Here is a 17363-nt window from a genome sequence, read left to right on the forward strand (position 1 = left end):
GTTCCACATGTTGTCTTTGACTGGAGCAGCTTAGCCGAAAGGAGAATTTCAGTGCCAATGCCTCTTGTTTGTCCTTCACGTTCTCCAGTTGTGATCTGGCTTTTACAAAGGTGACAGGTTAGCCATAATGGAGATTAACAAACCACAGGAATAAACTGAGGCAAACGTTTTCCTTTTTTAGATTAAGCCAAAGGATTCCGCGGCAAGCATGTGCCGTGTACTGTTTACTGAACTCTTTGCACTACCTCGTTGCACTTTTTGACATCCAAGCTGACAGTGACCCAACTCAGTGTTATGGTGTGCAACAGTTCCCACATACCGCGTATGTTTCATCTTCACCCTTTTGATGTCGGTGCACGCTCAACACTAGACTAAACACATACAGTAGCAAGACAAGCAAATGCTGCACAGCTTTTCAAATACTCTATGGATCAAAAATCCCAACTGGACTGGTGGAACTCCAATGGAAAGAACAGCAAATTGGTCACGGACAGGCAGACGTGTGCATTCTCATTGTTTCCAAATCCACGTTGGAATAAAATAAGTTAGGGGAAAACTAAAGTTAAATATGAATTTGTTTGAAATTTAGTCAGTACACGGACCTGCCAAATAGATTTCCTGCTTCTCAATTTTTATGAACTTTACTTGACTAGCCACCGCTATGATCCTCGCAACATACATGTTTTGTTGTCTATCTGTTGCAACTCTCAATATATTCCAACATGTGTTGATGATCCAAAACTGAATTCTAATGGCTCATCTGTATTAGGTTTTATTTGTCATCTGAGCAGGCTGGCCAAAGCTCATGCCATTTCCGAGTCAGTCAAACCTGCAATTAAAAAAGTGGCGTGATAAGCACGGCTGGAAAGATGAGGCCTTTTTTTGACGTATACCGGCGGCCGGATAATGACAGAGCAAACTGACAACGACCAAGGCTGCAGGAAGACGAGCAGGCAAGAGCGTGCCGCACCACCAGAATGTCACTGTGGGGAGAACACCAAGAGGGAAAATAGATAGGAGGGGGGGTGTCCCATTTCAATCCTGTACAGTACAATGTCAATCCTTGTTGTGGGAAGAGGCAGCCAGCATCTTGTGGGCTAGCCTGCAAGAGGAGGAAAGTTCAACTAGCAAGGCTCCTCTGACATGACCTTACTGCAGGGTCCGCAGGAGTAGCTGACATAGCAGAGTGACGAACGTGGTGACGCCTACGGTGAGCTAAGGTAGACGGGCAGTCTACGTGTCACGCCACGGTTTGTTAGAGCATTACCAAGCCAACCGAGGAACCAGAAAGAAGGTTCCAATTCCCAGCTTCAACGTCAACCTTTTTAAACTTCGGGGAGCTGCTTATACAAGCATTGGTATTTGTGGTAAATATGTGTCTCTCAGGTCTCCATTTAACTTGATTCTCTGAAGGAGCCAGAGATGGTGCTCCGTTCGTGTGTGCCTTTGACGGTGCGTGTCTAAAAGCTCCTATGTTACAGAGATTGTGACGAGCATACAAGCCTGAGGCTGTTGCGTATTTGCACAGTTTACGTCCTAAATGTCAGAGTTTGACAGAGGAAAGGTGGAATGTATGTTATTTGAGGGGAGGTTGGGCGGGATTTGTGGTTTGTTTGCTTTTGACTGCTTGTCTGAATGTGCGTGTCCACCCCAACAGGTTCCACTGCTGTGTTATTGGACACCAGTAAGACCTTTGACTTTGGAAATGGGTGCTAATCCCAGTCAAGGCACTATGGGGGCCCTTTGCCATTCCTACAATGCCGCTCCCTCTGGACTGTAAAGGAGAACACATTTTACAAATCTTGGGCTGTTAGCAAAGGGTTTGGGAGAGATCGGGAATGATGCAACTCAGAAGTGGAGCACTGCAACAACAAATTTGCCCAAGGCATAGCGGCTCAAGGGGTCGAAGACCTTGAAACTTGTGTAAAAAAACGGTGTCACTTGAGGTGGGTGAGCACGAAAAGTCAATGTCTGAATCCGGGGAGTGCGGTCTGAACAACAGGAACAGTAAAATAGAAAGTAACCCGTATGAGGTGACAAACCTCTGTGCAATACTACTATCTATCTGCTGTAAAACAGTACAGCATGTTGTTTGCTGACGAATGGAATCAGCTTCTTCTTTTGGCAATAAATACCAAACGACTAATAAGTTAACAGTAAAAACAGACATTGCAAGTTTTTTCCAAAACAATACTTTATATCGTGTGTAAAGACAACATGTAGATGCAAAAGGTGTCCCGAAAAAATTTACTATTGTTGTAAAACAAGGGTGGAAAAGTCAAAAACATAACTGATAAAAAAAAAAAGAATATGCATTTTATACATATTAAACCTAGAACGTTTGTTTTTGAACCACAGTGGTCTATAGATAACTGGCTTATGTGGAAGGGACAACCACGTAGTAATGACCCAGGCAGTCTGGATGAGCCGTTTGATAGTCCAGATGTGACAAAGAACAAAAAAGTCTTCCCAAAAGTCCCACCAAAGGCACATCTTGGCCTGGTATAAAAAAGTAAAATCTATGTCTGGGTTTACAAAGGGCTAGATAATTTGTTTTTTTTTTTTTTTTACACTCCGTTTTTGTAAAATATTTAAAACCGAAGCCTTGCTATGAATGATTCCATACCTACAGCTAAAAGGCACAAATGGAAAGGCACCCCAACTCACCTCCCCAGCAGAAACAAAAGCAGTAAGAGATAAGACAGTTTTGGATACAAGTGAAAGAATACTAGTCCTCTCAGTGCGTCTTGGTGCTGATAGTGTTATGGGACAGACAACACGGCAGGTATGGCAGTGCATGCGGACATACAGATCATGCAGAGAGAAAAGAGGAATGGAGGTGGAATTACAATACCAGGCACCTAAATAAACAGTTCGGACCTGGCTGAGACTGAACTAATGAAGGGTTAAAACAAAAAGTATCCGGCCCACCTCCTAATAAATGGAATTATAGAAATGGAACATTGGTGCTTTTTTCTGTTACTGGAAGCTTGTGTTAAGACTAACATGAAGACGATGGCCAGAGTACCAGACATGATAGTGTTGTGGCTCCTTTTGAGAAACCAAAGCTTTCAGCAGTAGAAACCCCATGACCTGGCACTGCTGTGGCGAAGGTTCTGGAGATGTTCTGGGAGGGGTTACCAAAAGCCATCTCATCAAGTGGTGTTTAACATGCACAGAGATGTCAGTGTACAAGAGTAAGGTGACAGTCAGGGTAAGCCTGAGCATGTTTCATATCCAACCACAAATCCTCTTTATGCAGTGACCTATCACAATCATGGTGAAAATGTTTCCCTGGAACAAGCCTTGCCAAAATTAACAAAAAAAATATACACGAACGAAAGTGATGGTTTTTTTTTTTTGTGTGGGTGTCTGATATAATGATGGAATTGTACAAAAAAGTACATATCTTACACATGGCGATGAAAAAACTGAAACCAACTAAATAAAACAAAAGAAATGTGATGCACACAATAGCTTCTAAACCATATTTTTTTCTTTTGGGTACTCAGTGTAAAACTACTTTATGGCAGAAGCAACAATTTTATGGCAAGCATGGGTCCAAACGCCATACATTGCCCTTGTTTGTTCTTTTAAACGCAATCTGGGCATCTCACAAAGAGAGCAGATGAACCAGTTTACAACTGAACTTCTCTGAACATTTTCCATTAACCTCTTGTATAGTTCGTTTTTTGAACGAAGACCTGGTGACTTATTGGAAGAATATTTCTGAAATAAATCATAATGAAAAAACTAAAATTATCTCGCTCTGCCAGCAGATATTTTCACTTGTTTGTACTAAAAAAAAAAAAAAAAAAACGACCATAAAAAAATACAGCTTCATTAACAGTGGAGGAAATTCGAGCCAGTTTCAAACTCGGCCATATAAAATGCTTGTCCGCTTAAATAACGAGTAATCATTTCAAATGGCGATGCCTTTTGGGCTCTTTAACGAGCAGGGAGCCCCAACAACCGCAGATAAGGACAATAACTCTCCGCCTGCAGCTTAAAAAAAAAAAAAGCTCCAACTAGACGACTGAAGAAATGTCTTTGAACCTCTCATGCTCACTCTTAAAACATTAAAATTGTTTACATCTCGTTTTCCCAGACGTGGTTAGATGCAATCTAAACACTGAAAGGAGCTCATTGTTAACTCGGGGGCTACTAGTGTAAATGGTAGACTGATTCTCCCTCTCTCAACTTTGCACTCTTTCAAGTTACACTTTTTGAAACAGCTTTATAATTTTACCACCAGCTAAACAAACATCCCCTCTTTCATTTAAGCTCAACTACATTTATACCACATTTTAGATGGATACAGGTCAGTAAATGGAACTAGTCAAGACATTTCCCAGCTGGAAAAAAAATATTCCGGAGATAATAAATGCCACAGAGCTTATAAACCCGCTATTGTTTTCCACAAGCATACCCTAACCTTTTGTGGAAATGTTATAACATTCATGTTATTGCCAGACTGTCTGATATTCTCAAGGTCAGTCAGTGTGGTTTGAGGGGGATACACCTGCAGCCACAGTGTTTTTTTAAATGCTCCATCCTGCATCATGCAGCTGATGCACCTCACTCACATTATCCTCTTATTTATTAGACACTTTGTGTATTCATAAATGTAGCACAGAGCAAGCATGCAGTTTCTGTAACAGAAGGCTTTTTTTGTGTTTAAATTCTCTCTTCTGCTCTCTCTGAGGTCATTCATTTGGTGCAGAAATGATCTGCAAGCATGTCATGTATGCCTTGTTTTTTTTTATTTATCTAACTTGTGTGGCTCTATATGACAAAGAGAATTATGTGACACTTTGATCTCTGTTGCTCAGGAATAACATTTTCTTCCCTGCATGAAGTCCTATAGTGACAAATCAGTAAATTCGGGTGAATGTACACATGCTGGATAAACACCCGATCTGTAGAGCTGTGCAAACAGCTCCACAAAAATGAGTAAAAAGACGATAAGAAGATAAAAAAGAAAAACACATTTTCTGGCTAATCAGAATCAAATATTCACATTGAGTATTTTCTAACAAACAGTTCAAGCAATAAGAAGTGAAATCCTTTCTTGAGACTTATAAAATCTTTCAGAATAACACGTCAAAGACGGACAAGTCTTTGCTTTTGGCACGGTGGTCTCAGATCCTGTTGGAGAGCCCTTCCTACCTAGGCCGGCTTATCCATAGGAGCCCGTTTGATACCTGCTCATTATCCCGGGCCCTCACAGCTGAGCAGCACAGAATCACCCGGGGCCACTGCTCCAGCGGTGCGAGAGATCCAGATGTTTCCCGTAAAATCAGACGGAAAAAGCTACAAAACTTTAATTTGCAGTAAAAAGGGAATAAAGTAAAGGTTTACACTCTGTGTGCCTCAAACGGTATTCTGTGTTCGTCTGGTTCAGTAAAAAATCCTAAGGTTAGCCTCATACCACTTTGGAAGCTGATGTCGGAATAACTAAACTTCCTCTCTCTCTCTGTGTTTGTGTGTGTTGATACATAAAGTATTGCTGCGACTTCAAATGCACCTCAAGTACTGATCTTTCTCTTTCTTTCTCTCTGCCTGTGTTGCTTGATAAAACAGATGAAAATGCATGGATATTATAATCACTCATTACATTTAATTATGTTTGTTAGAAGTTTTATCAAGAAATGACATGTTGTTCATGTCCAGAAAATCTGAAAAAATATTAGTTTTTTAAAGAGTATAATTTGTTATAAAATTGGAATAGAAATCGATTTATACTGGCATAATCTAAATTTTATCAAATTATTGTAACATTTTTTCAGATGCACTTGTTTGATTAGTCTTTCTAGTTGTGTTTCCAACATCAGCCATGATCATTTCCTCAGTATTTCCTTCCTGTATGTGTTTAAATCATTATATCTGTACTGTAACATATTGAAACATGTGCTGGGTAATTATTAGAAACAATGGTAAAACAAATACCCAGAAATCTCTAGAGGCCTTGCACAACGTCGTGGTGCTTCTCCCAAAAGAACCACTTTATCTGTGTCGTGCTGTGAACATAGATGAATTGGCTTTGGCGTTGGTGTGTACAGACAGTATTGACAGCGAAACTAATTGAGCAATCCTGATGCTTAAACAGACAAAACCTCACATGGTGGAGAAAGAGTAAGATGCTTCTTGGCAGAGCCTCGGCTGTCAAGGCTGCCTGGATGAAAAGGAATTAGAAGAGGTTCTGGCCTTTTTCTTCAGCTCCTCTCCGCCTTTCCATCATTCCATCATTTAATCAGGGACCACTAAGACTTTGATCCCGCACAGGAGGGCCCCGCTGCATTATCATCAGGCCTCGGGGCTAGTGTGTTTTTTGTTTTTTTTTTCTCAGAGAGGGTTTGCATCTACAACTATATACCCTCAACACCTGAATTCTGTCTGATCCAGCTACAATCTTTTGCTGATAGAGAGCAGTTATTATGATACCTCTTCTCTTAATAGCCTCAAACATCTAGTGGATCTACGACCCTGGAGAGGCTTTACATGCTGTGACAATGTGACATTGCCTTTGTCAAACACAGAGACTTTTAAACTGTGCGACAGGAGAGGGGATCATCCTCAAACCTGTTAAAGTATCCTTGAGAGCACCTTGACCTCCCTCTCTGCTCCTGGTGTTGCAGTCACTGACACTGTGAGAAGAGGGACTCCCGTTGTGTCGACGTAGAGTGAAATGTGAAGAAGTTAAATTTAGTGCACATATCATCGGTGCATTCATAGCTTTGTGCAAAGAAATATAGCTCTGCTTTTCAATGCTTTGAAGCTCACTGTGCATCTTTCTGACTGAATGCTACTGTAGATGTCATCCTCTCACCTCCAAAACCTCGCACTCTTATTCTTGTGGACTGGAGGGAGTGGAACAGTTGTAAAAGCAGCCCTGCTTGGACTGTGTGATCCTAACTTTTTTTTCTTTGTCTGTGATGTCGATGACATTCAACTTTCATTTCTGATTTGTGTGATACTGAGGAGCTTTGCATCTGTATAAAACGTGGGGGACCATCACATGGAGGCTGTGAAATACCTCTGAGTGCAGATAGGTCCATTCAAGTGTGACATATGAAGCGTATTTAAGGAGTCTCCCGCGACAAACTGTCCAATCATAAAAGCTTTTCTTGTTTGCACATATTGTTTCGATTGACATTTGGCCGAGGTTCTGTTTAAAAAAGAAATCAATTAGGCAAAAAAAAAAAAGTAATAATATCTGGACAAACAATAAATACTGAGCACTATTAGACCTTTTTGTGGTTTTGAAGAATTTGTATGGGAATGTGTCTGTACTGCATTACTCTTTATGTGTGCAACTCGGCCCTTGGCTCTGAGCCTTAAAGCACATCTTCGCTTCTGGCATTGTCTTTTGTCCATCTGGTCTCATCTCACACACACACACACACACACACACACACACACACACACACACACACACACACACACACACACACACACACACACACACACACACACACACACACACACACACGATAGACCAACTTTTTATAAACTGCTTCATTCTTCATTGTTTCCTTCATTCACTCCTGAATAAATCAGCTTTCACCAGCCTCTCTGTCTGGCTGTACTGGCATTATCTGAAGGTATAGACTGAAGCAATGGTAGCACTGATTATTACATCTCAGTAGCCACAAAGTTAGAAAATATCTAAGTTTAGCGTCACTGATGTTAGCCAAACAATAATTACAGCTTTCCTAACCAGTTCAGAAGAAGGACAAGCTGGAAGATGTCATCCCAACATGGAAATATTTTTAAAGGGATCACTGTTTACTGTATTCACAAACACACAAATACACAAACAAAACAGTAATCATCACACAGATGCTAAATCTATCTTTCTCAGATATTCAGTGAGCCTGATCATTTAATATTGCTAGGTAATTTGGTTTCAACGTGTCAATGAGCCAATCATCAAGCAGGAATAATGGACAGCATCTAGACCTTTCTTTTCTTCCCCCACTTCACCTAAGAGTCAGCAACAGTTCCAGCGTCTTCCTCACCTTCAGCTGTGAAACTTGATTCGTCTCCAGACGGTGAAGGAGATGGGGGATTTTGGGTATGTTTGGGGGGTGACATGCCAGCATCCCCCTCCTCATTTGCTCTTCATTAGCACCAGTGATGACCACCAGGGTCAGCAGAGGTCAGTGGGTCACATCAGTTCAGGAGCCAACTCTTACTTACTCACTGTTGTTTTCACTCACGGGAGGCGAAAAGAGAAGTTTCAAGGATGCAGTGTTGACTCACTTAAATTTAATTCAAGCCAAAAAAAAAAACAAATACCCAGAAATTACTTGAGGCCTTGCACAACGCCGTGGTGCTGCTCCCAAAAGAACCATTTTATCTGTGTCATGCTGTAAACATAAATGAATTGGCTTTGCCATTGGCTTGTACAGACGTATTGACAGCGAAACTAATAGAGCAATCCTAATACTTAAACAGACAAAACAAAACCCCCACTTCTTTTAAGAGTCAGCAACAGTTCCAGCGTCTTCCTCACCTTCAGCTGTGAAACTTGATTTGTCTCCAGACTGTGAAGGAGATGGGGGATTTTGGGTATGTTTAGGGGGTGACATGCCAACACCCCCCTCCTCATTTGCTCTTCACATCAGTTCAGGAGCCAACGCTTACTTACTCACCATTGTTTTCACTCATGGGAGGTGAAAAGAGAAGTTTCAAGGATGCAGTGTTGACTCACTTAAATTTAATTCAAGCCAAAATGTAATTATTTACCCAAAGCAACCGTAAAACTGAACAGCTTTTGTTATACCCACTTATATTCACAGAAAGGAGGAATGGCATTGCACTTTCAATTTTCAAGTAAATAAATCAAGTAAATGTTAACCCTCCTTTTTAAAAAATATTTATTTATATTTATTTATAAAAAATACTCACTCACTGAATAAACTACAACTGTTCCAAGACTCCTCTTTAAGGTAAAAAAAGTATCATGGCTTGCATTTCATGAACCATAGTCCACATACAGTGTTTCAGACTGTTTGATGAACACCCTAGTGGTAGGGATCAAGACAACAAACAAAAGCCATCTACCAACATCTACAAAATTTAAATTTCAAATTGAATCGCTTAGATCACCATAGAGGGCACTTTGTTTTATCAACCACAGGGGGCATCTAAGAAGGCGCTTTTTCTGTCTTTTCTCAAACATGGAGATACCCTATGGGCAGCAGTACCCCTACAGATATATACCAAAGTCACCAGTGACCTTGAGTGACGTCATGTCAGGGTTAGCTACCATCTATTAACCCTAAAATACAAAAAGAACATGATGGAGTATATATTTAAAAACCTACAGATAGTTATTTTGATGACTTTGTTTCCTGTTTGTTTGAAAGGAATGTCATTCACTATCTAATGTGGTAATGTGTTCCACATGTTGTCTTTACTGGAGCAGCTTAGCCTAAAGGAGAATTTCAGTGCCAATGCCTCTCTTCTGTTTGTCCTTCACGTTCTCCAGTTGTGATCTGGCTTTTTACAAAGGTGACAGGTTAGCCATAATGGAGATTAACACCACGGGAATAACCTGAGGCACGGTTTTCTTTTTAAGATTAAGCCAAAGGATTCTCGGGAGCATGTGCTGTGTACTGTTACTGAACTTTGCACTACCGCTTGCACTTTTGACATCCAAGCTGACAGTGACCCAGACTCAGTGTTATGTTTGCAACAGTTCCTCATAGCCTCGTGTGTCTTCACCCTTTTGATGTCGGTGCACGCTCAACACTAGACTAAACACATACAGTAGCAAGACAAGCAAATGCTGCACAGCTTTTCAAATACTCTATGGATCAAAAATCCCAACTGGACTGGTGGAACATCCAATGGAAAGAACAGCAAATGGTCACGGACAGGCAGACTTGTGCATTCTCATTGTTTCCAAATCCACGCTTGGAATAAAATAAGTTAAGGGAAAACTAAAGTTAAATACTGAATTTGTTTGAAATTTAGTCAGCTACAAACGGACTTGCCAATAGATTTCCTCAACTTTTTATGAACTTTACTTGACTGAGCCACCGCTATGATCTCGCAACATACATGTTTGTTGTCTATCTGTTGCAACTCTTCAAATATATCCAACATGTGTTGATGATCCAAAACTGATTCTAATGGCTCATCTGTAATTAGTTTTATTTGTCATCTGAGCAGCTGGCCAAAGCCTCATTGCCATTTCGAGTCAGTCAAACCTGCAATTAAAAAGTGCGGTGATAAGCACGGCTGGAAAGATGAGGCCTTTTTTTGACGTATACCGGCGGCCGGATAATGACAGAGCAAACTGACAACGACCAATGCTGCAGGAAGACGAGCAGGGCAAGAGAGCTGCCGCACACCAGAATGTCACTGTGGGGAAACAAGAGGGAAAATAGATAGGGGGGGTTTCCCAGATTTCAATCCTTACAGACATTTCAATCCTTTGTTGTGGGGAAGAGGCAGCCATCTTGTGGGCTAGCCTTCAAGAAGGAGGAAAGTTCAACTAGCAGGGCTCCTCTGACATGACCTTACTGCAGGGTCGCAGGAGTAGCTACATAGCAGAGATGACGAACGTGGTGACGCCTACGGTGAGCTAAAGGTGAGACGGGCAGTCTACGTGTCACGCGCACGGTTTGTTAGAGCATTACCAAGCCACCGAGGAACCATAAAGAGGTCACATTCCCAGCTTCAACGTCATCCTTTTTTACTTCAGGGATGCTCTTTACAGCATTGGTATGTTGGTAAATATTGTCTCTCATGTCTCCATTTAACTTTATTCTCTGAAGGAGCCAGAGATGTGCTCCTTTTCGTTTGCCTTTGACGGTGCGTGTCTCAAAGCTCCATGATTTACAGAGATTGTGACGAGCATACAAAGCCTGAGGCTGTTGCTGTATTTGCACAGTTACTCTCTAAATTCAGAGTTTGACAGGGAAATGGTGGAATGTATGTTTATTTGAGGGGAGGTTGGGCGGGATTGGTTTTGTTTGCTTTTGGACTGTTGTCTTAATGTTAGTTCCACCACCAACAGGGATTCACTGCTGTTTATTTGGACACCAGCTAAGACCTTTGACCTTTGCAAATGGGTGGCTAATCCCAGTCAATGCTACTATGGGGGCCCATGTTGCCATTCCTACAATGCTGCCTCCCTCTGGATTTAAAGGAGAACACCAGTTTTACAAATCTTGGTCTGATTACAGGTTTTGGGGAGTATTACTGTATAGATGCAACTCCAGAATGAGCACTGCAACAACAAATTGCCTCAAGTCATATCTTGTCATTCAGGTTGGAAGACCTTTGAAACTTTGTAAAAAAAACTGTCCATCTTGAGTTTGACAACGTTAAAGTACAATGCTGAATCCGCGGAGTGCTGTCTTGAACAACAGGACAGTAAAATATAAAGTAACCCGTATGATGGTGACAAACCTCTGTGCATACTATCTATCTGCTGTAACAGTACAGCAATGTTGTTTGCCTGACTATGAATCAGCTTCTTCTTTGCAATAAATAGCAAACGACTAATAATTAACATAAAAAACAGACATTGCAGTTTTTCCAAAACAATACTTTATATCGTGATGTCAAAGACAACATGTTAGAGCAAAGGTTCCCGAGAAAAAATTACTATTTTTGTAACAATGGTGGAACAAGTCAAAAACATAACTGATAAAAAAAAAAGAATATGCATTTTATACATATGTAAACCTAGAACTGTTTGTTTTTGAACCACAGTGGTCATATAGATAACTGGCTTATTTAGTGGAATGGACAACCACGTAGTAATGACCAGGCATCTGGATGGAGCCCTTTGATAAGTCCAGATGTGACAAAGAACAAAAAAGTCTTCCCAAAAGTCCACCAAAGTCACATCTTGCCTGGTATAAAAAAGTAAAATCTATTGTCTGTGTTACAAGTGCTAGATACTTTTTTTTTTTTTTTTTTTACTCCTTTTTTGTAAAATATTCAACCGAAGCCTTTGCTTGATGATTCCATATCCTACAGCTAAAAGCACAACATGGAAAGCACCCCAACTCCTCCCCAGCAGAAACAAAAAAGCAGTAAAAGAGATAAGACAGTTTGGATACAGTGAAAGTACTAATGTCCTTCAGTGCTCTTGTGCTGATATGTGTTATGGGACAGACAGACAGGCAGGTAGGCAGTGCATGCGGACATACAGATCATGCAGAGAGAAAAGAGGAATGGAGTGGAGTCAGACCAGGCCACCTAAATAAACAGTTTCGGACCTGGCTGGACTGAACTATGAGGGTTAAAACAAAAAGATATGCCCCCTCCTAATAAATGGAAATTATAAGAAAATGGAACATTGGTGCTTTTTTTGTTACTGGACATTGTGTTAAGACTAACAGTGAAGACAGATGGCCAGAGTAGCCAGACATTGATAGTTTTGGCTCCTTTTGAGAAACCAAAGCTTTCAGCAGTAGAAACCCCATGACTGGCACTGCTGTGCGAAGGTTCTGGGAATGTTCTGGGAGGGGTTACCAAAAAGCATCTCATCAAGTGTGTTTACATGCACAGAGATGTCAGTGTATCAAAGTTAAGGTGACATTCAGGGTAGCCTGAGCATTTTCATATTCCAACCACAAATACCTCTTTATGCATGACCTATCACAATCATGTGAAAATGTTTCTGGAAACAAGCCTTGCCAAAATTACAAAAAAATATACACGAGAAAGTGATGTTTGTGTTGGTGTCTGATATAATGGGAATGTACAGAAAAAGTACATATCTTACACATGGCTATGAACTGAAACCATACTAAATAAAACAAAAGAAATGTGATGCACAACAATGCTTCTACTACCATAGTTTTTTCTTTTGGGTACTCAGTGTAAAACTTACTTTATGGCAGACAATTTACTGCAAGCATGGATCCAAACCCACACATTGCCCTTGTTGTTCTTTTAAACTGACAAATTGGTGGATGACACAAGCATGAAACAGTTAACACTGACTTCTCTGCCCATCTACAAAGAGAAGCAGCATCACTCTGTGAGTAGAGGTCATATAAATTCAGTCAAAATTATAAAATGTACTCCTTTAAGTCTGGCTGAGATTTTTAGAAAAGATAAATCCAGATGTGACAACGGGATCATATTTTCTTATATATGTCTTTATATAAGACGAGGTGACACCAGCTATGTGCAAGTTCTCTCCTCGATTAGGGTCTAAACTTGACATGATGGTCAATCAGTGACTAAAATTAATTGCACCAGGATTGGACATTACTAATTTGAATGCAAAGTCAGAAATAAGGCAATTGGCCAATCAACAATCAAAGAGTTCCACTGTCATGGTTACAGTGCACATTATCTTCTGGCTGGCTAGTTTGATACTGAACTATCATATATCAATAGGGTGTCTACTGGATAACAGTGTTGCAACATGGCTGCAATTAATGAAACAAATGTAACTGGGTGGCAGAAAATTGGCTTTTTTATATTTAGTGAGCATAATCCTGACATTTTATGATTTACACCTACCCTAGGGCATGTGCAGCTATTTAGCTATCACTTAGAGTTATGTTGTAATGTTATCTCCATGGTGCAATCGCTTTTATTTTAGTAACACATAAATCACAATTTAGTAATAATTTATGTGATAACTATGCTAAGTTTGAATATGTTGTGAGATTTAGTGGACACTCAGATGACAGCTGGTGCAACAAGCTGCTGGATTGGTGTTCTGGTGTTCTGTGAGGACAGCAGGGATCAAACAACTGTGTTCTTTTGGATACAGGACAGTATGCTAAACAACAGGCCACCCTGAAACCCTGAGGCATTAAACATGTAAACTAGATGAATTTCAAGGAATGTTGATTTAAATTAAAACGGAGGACATTTGGTCAGATAAGGACATGAGTGATGATCCTGTGAAATCATTTGTAAGGCCGTTCAGAGGGATTTTAAAATGAGGGAATAGCATGGCCACATTCCAATTCAAATCCACCCATCCCATTTTATAATTTTTTTCTTCTTCAGAATCCAGATTTTGAATTTTAGTCTCACATTTTTAAACACTGAGACTTGACAAGTGCCAGTGTTTTCTACAATAACATCTGCACACAAAGTGAAAAACAAAGTGTGGAATGGTACGAACATGTGCATGAATATGCAAGGCTGAACGGGGCAGAGGGCAGTGGCACACCTACTGTATGGCATGGTGCCGATGCAATGAATGAAGCCAAAAAGTAGTCATCAGTGTTGAAAGACAAAAATACAACCAGTAAAATGCTACTGAACACGTAACCAACTGTAACCAAGGACAGTACACATGGTGCCTTCAGAAACACCCTAAAAAGGGTCAACTGTAAGTAAGACCCATGGAAAGTATCGTTTTTCAATACCAACTTCAAAAAAACAAGGTCATAGTATTTCATTATGTATAGATATATATATATATATATATAATATACTCATTTCTTTTTATATATAAATCTACTATGAACAAACAGTAAATACACAATTGTCCATCATTATACAAAGTAGAAACATTTGCATCCCAATCCCCCCACAAAAACCCTGAACCCAGAAAACGTAGTCATGTCATGTCCACTAAAAACAGAATCAGAACCCTCACCTGTTGTGAAGTATGTCAGCTTTACAATGTAACAGAGAGACAGTGAGGGGGACATGAACAAAATAACAGGAAAGCATATAAAAAAAGTAAAAAAAAGAAAGAAAAAGAAATCACTGGAGTCCACTGAAAAAAGAAAGACAAATGAGAGGAAAAAGAAACAAAAGTAGAGTAGTCATTGACAAACATGTGGCAGGAATACTCAGGAGATCGATGTCCTATGTACAGTAAACAACAGTAAAAACCACAGCACTCCGTTTTCCTGTTCTCCACTGAAAAATATACATTAAATGTGATTTGCTTGTAGATGACACAAAGATGAGAGAAGGTAGTTGCCCAGGGGCCAAACACAAGTTGGAAGGATGGTTACAGACAGGAAGTTAACCTTTGCACACTGAGTGTGTTTTATCAGACGTGTACAATTTTTAAAAGAACATAGAAAGAAAAGAAAAGACATTTAAGTGTTTTACATGCCAAAACAAACCAAATTCTACTCCAACTAGGCTGGTGTGTTGTGTAGTTTGGCTAGTAGGGTTGGGCTCTGATAACCTTTAGTCCTGTTTTTTTCAATACTAAAGATATTTATACCCAATTCACCCGACCGTACAAGAGGATACAGAATCCAGAGCTACATGTGCTATACAAAGCTGCATGGATATTCATTATGCATGGGCTTGTCCCACTGGTTGTATCACCAGTCACAAGAAATGGACAATTAATAAAGAAACTATAAAAATATGTGTATACACTTGAATATTTATAAAGAGCAGCTTGTGCTCCGCTGTCTATGCACAGACGTACACACACCTGCCTCACAGCATTTGACATTTGGGGAGCAGATGTGCTTAACAAGAGGCTAAAGATGTTAAACCAGCTGTGAGAGCCTGTGCGGCACTGGAAAATCCCAGGTGGTATGGTCATTGTTACCACGGAGACAGAGTTGTCTTAAAGAGAGGGCTGGTTCAACAAATTGGCCCATATGAGATTAATTCCTCTCTATCCTTTATTGTAATGTAAAAAAAATGGACTCTACAGAGATTAAAGTCCATCATGCTTTGGTTTAATTATTGTCTAACTACATACAGTATGAAGAGGATGGTTCTAGTAGAGTGCATGTTACTAAACTAGAAGAGTTGGTGTTGTCAAGATGTGATTTACGCTGCTTCAAGGGCTTTGAGAAAGTTGAATTATTTTCCATTAATTGTTTTTGATGGTTAAAATGAGTGGGTGGCTTTTCTGTGTGGAGTTTGCGGGTTCTTTTCTCTTCTTCTTTCTCCCACAGTTCAAAGACATGCAGGCTAGGTTACTACATATGAAGGGTTGTCCATCTGTGTCAGCCATGCCTCTTGCCCAAAGTCAGAACCCTTTAACCATTTAAAGGATAAGCACGTATAGGTAATTAACGCATACTTAAAAAATAAAATAATTCAGATGCTTGTCTAAGAGGTTTCTTCTGGCAACAGGTCTGATACACGGTTACACTGAGTAATACTAATCCCACCTTTACTTCCTTTCAAACTGAACCACCTTCAACTTGTTGCTGGGAACTACCTTCTAAACTGAGATTAAAAATGAGCGGAGGGAAGAAATGATGGAGGTACAGGGAGAGAGAGACAGTAGGTTGCTTGCAGAGAATTATAGGTAAACATGCCAAGGTCCTCCAGTCTATGTGCCAACAACATGCAGGCATTGGATGGCTTGCCAGGATAGAAATGTTTAAGGGGTTAGGGAGAAGAGGCCTCGCTCCCCAATCTGTTTTTTTTTTAAGGCAAAGCTCTTTCAGTAGAGTTCAACAGAAAATCCACCAGGTTTGAAAAAAAGGCACGAATGCACAGTCTTTCACTGTAATCAGAACACATGCTGACCTCTCTCATCTGTAATCTTCAACCACGTTGGAAAGCTGCAGGAAATTCAACCACTTTGTTCCGGATACCTCAAAATAGCAGGAATGATTCATCCATAGTGCAGAGTTACAATCACATCAGAAAGTGAGAAGATAAAGATAAAGCACAGAAAGAACAGAATAATAAGAAAAGAAGAACGTCTGTGTATGGTTCCGACTGGCATTCAAAAAGTACATCTCGTCTCTTGTTTTAAAAGCACTGTCAGTCGAGGTTGTCACCGTGGGATGGTTGAGACAATCCTCTTATATCCAAGGTCTTGAAGAGACAATGCGACACATTTATACTGATCAGTCTGTGCACTGCTGATCAGTGAATACATCCCGCCTCTTCAGTGTTCCTTTGAGCACCACTTTTGTCAGCTCTGCTTGTTCTCTCCCACAATAACATGCCATGTTGATATGGCATGGGTGAGACACGAGAGCGGCATTTAAATTGACACGGACTGGATAAGGACACTGTTAAAAATGACTGGTCTCAGTGGTCAAAGGCTCAGGATGTTTCTTTACATAGGAGCTTCCTCTTCCATTGGTTCCTCTTCAGCCCTGAGAAAAAAGATAACATTCATCAGTCTCTTGTCTGTACAGTAAATAGCAAGCTCCCAGCTATGAAGCTACCACCAGCAGCTGGTTATCCTCCAACCAGCACCACTAAAGCTCACTATTTAACACGTTTTTCATTTGTTTAAACTGAATTGTAAAATCTACATGTTGTGGTTTTACAGTGACTGTACCCGCCTAAGAAATAAGTCAGGCACAGTCACTTCCTGGAGGTTTGTCGTCACCAAGAAGTTGACGAAGGCAATCAGCGGCGGCTCCTGGAGAGCGGTACTCATTGATGTTAGACTACACTAAACCTACACTAAT

At 40.4% G+C, this 17363-nt stretch overlaps 1 protein-coding gene across 6 annotated transcripts in view; it reads right to left on the reverse strand.

Annotated features, from left to right (window-relative positions):
- Positions 1-11925: 11925 nt before the first annotated feature.
- Positions 11926-17363, reverse strand: part of LOC104926109 (histone deacetylase 4) — a 116333-nt gene continuing 110895 nt past the window's right edge. For all 6 annotated transcript variants that reach the window (XM_027277486.1, XM_027277483.1, XM_027277482.1 and 3 more), the window contains one exon: positions 11926-17042. In XM_027277486.1, coding sequence (XP_027133287.1) covers positions 17003-17042 — 40 coding nt within the window. In that variant the 3' untranslated portion in view covers positions 11926-17002. The remainder of the gene's footprint in view (positions 17043-17363) is intronic.

The sequence above is a fragment of the Larimichthys crocea genome, chromosome I, assembly GCF_000972845.2.
Source record: "Larimichthys crocea isolate SSNF chromosome I, L_crocea_2.0, whole genome shotgun sequence".
NCBI lineage: Eukaryota > Metazoa > Chordata > Actinopteri > Sciaenidae > Larimichthys > Larimichthys crocea.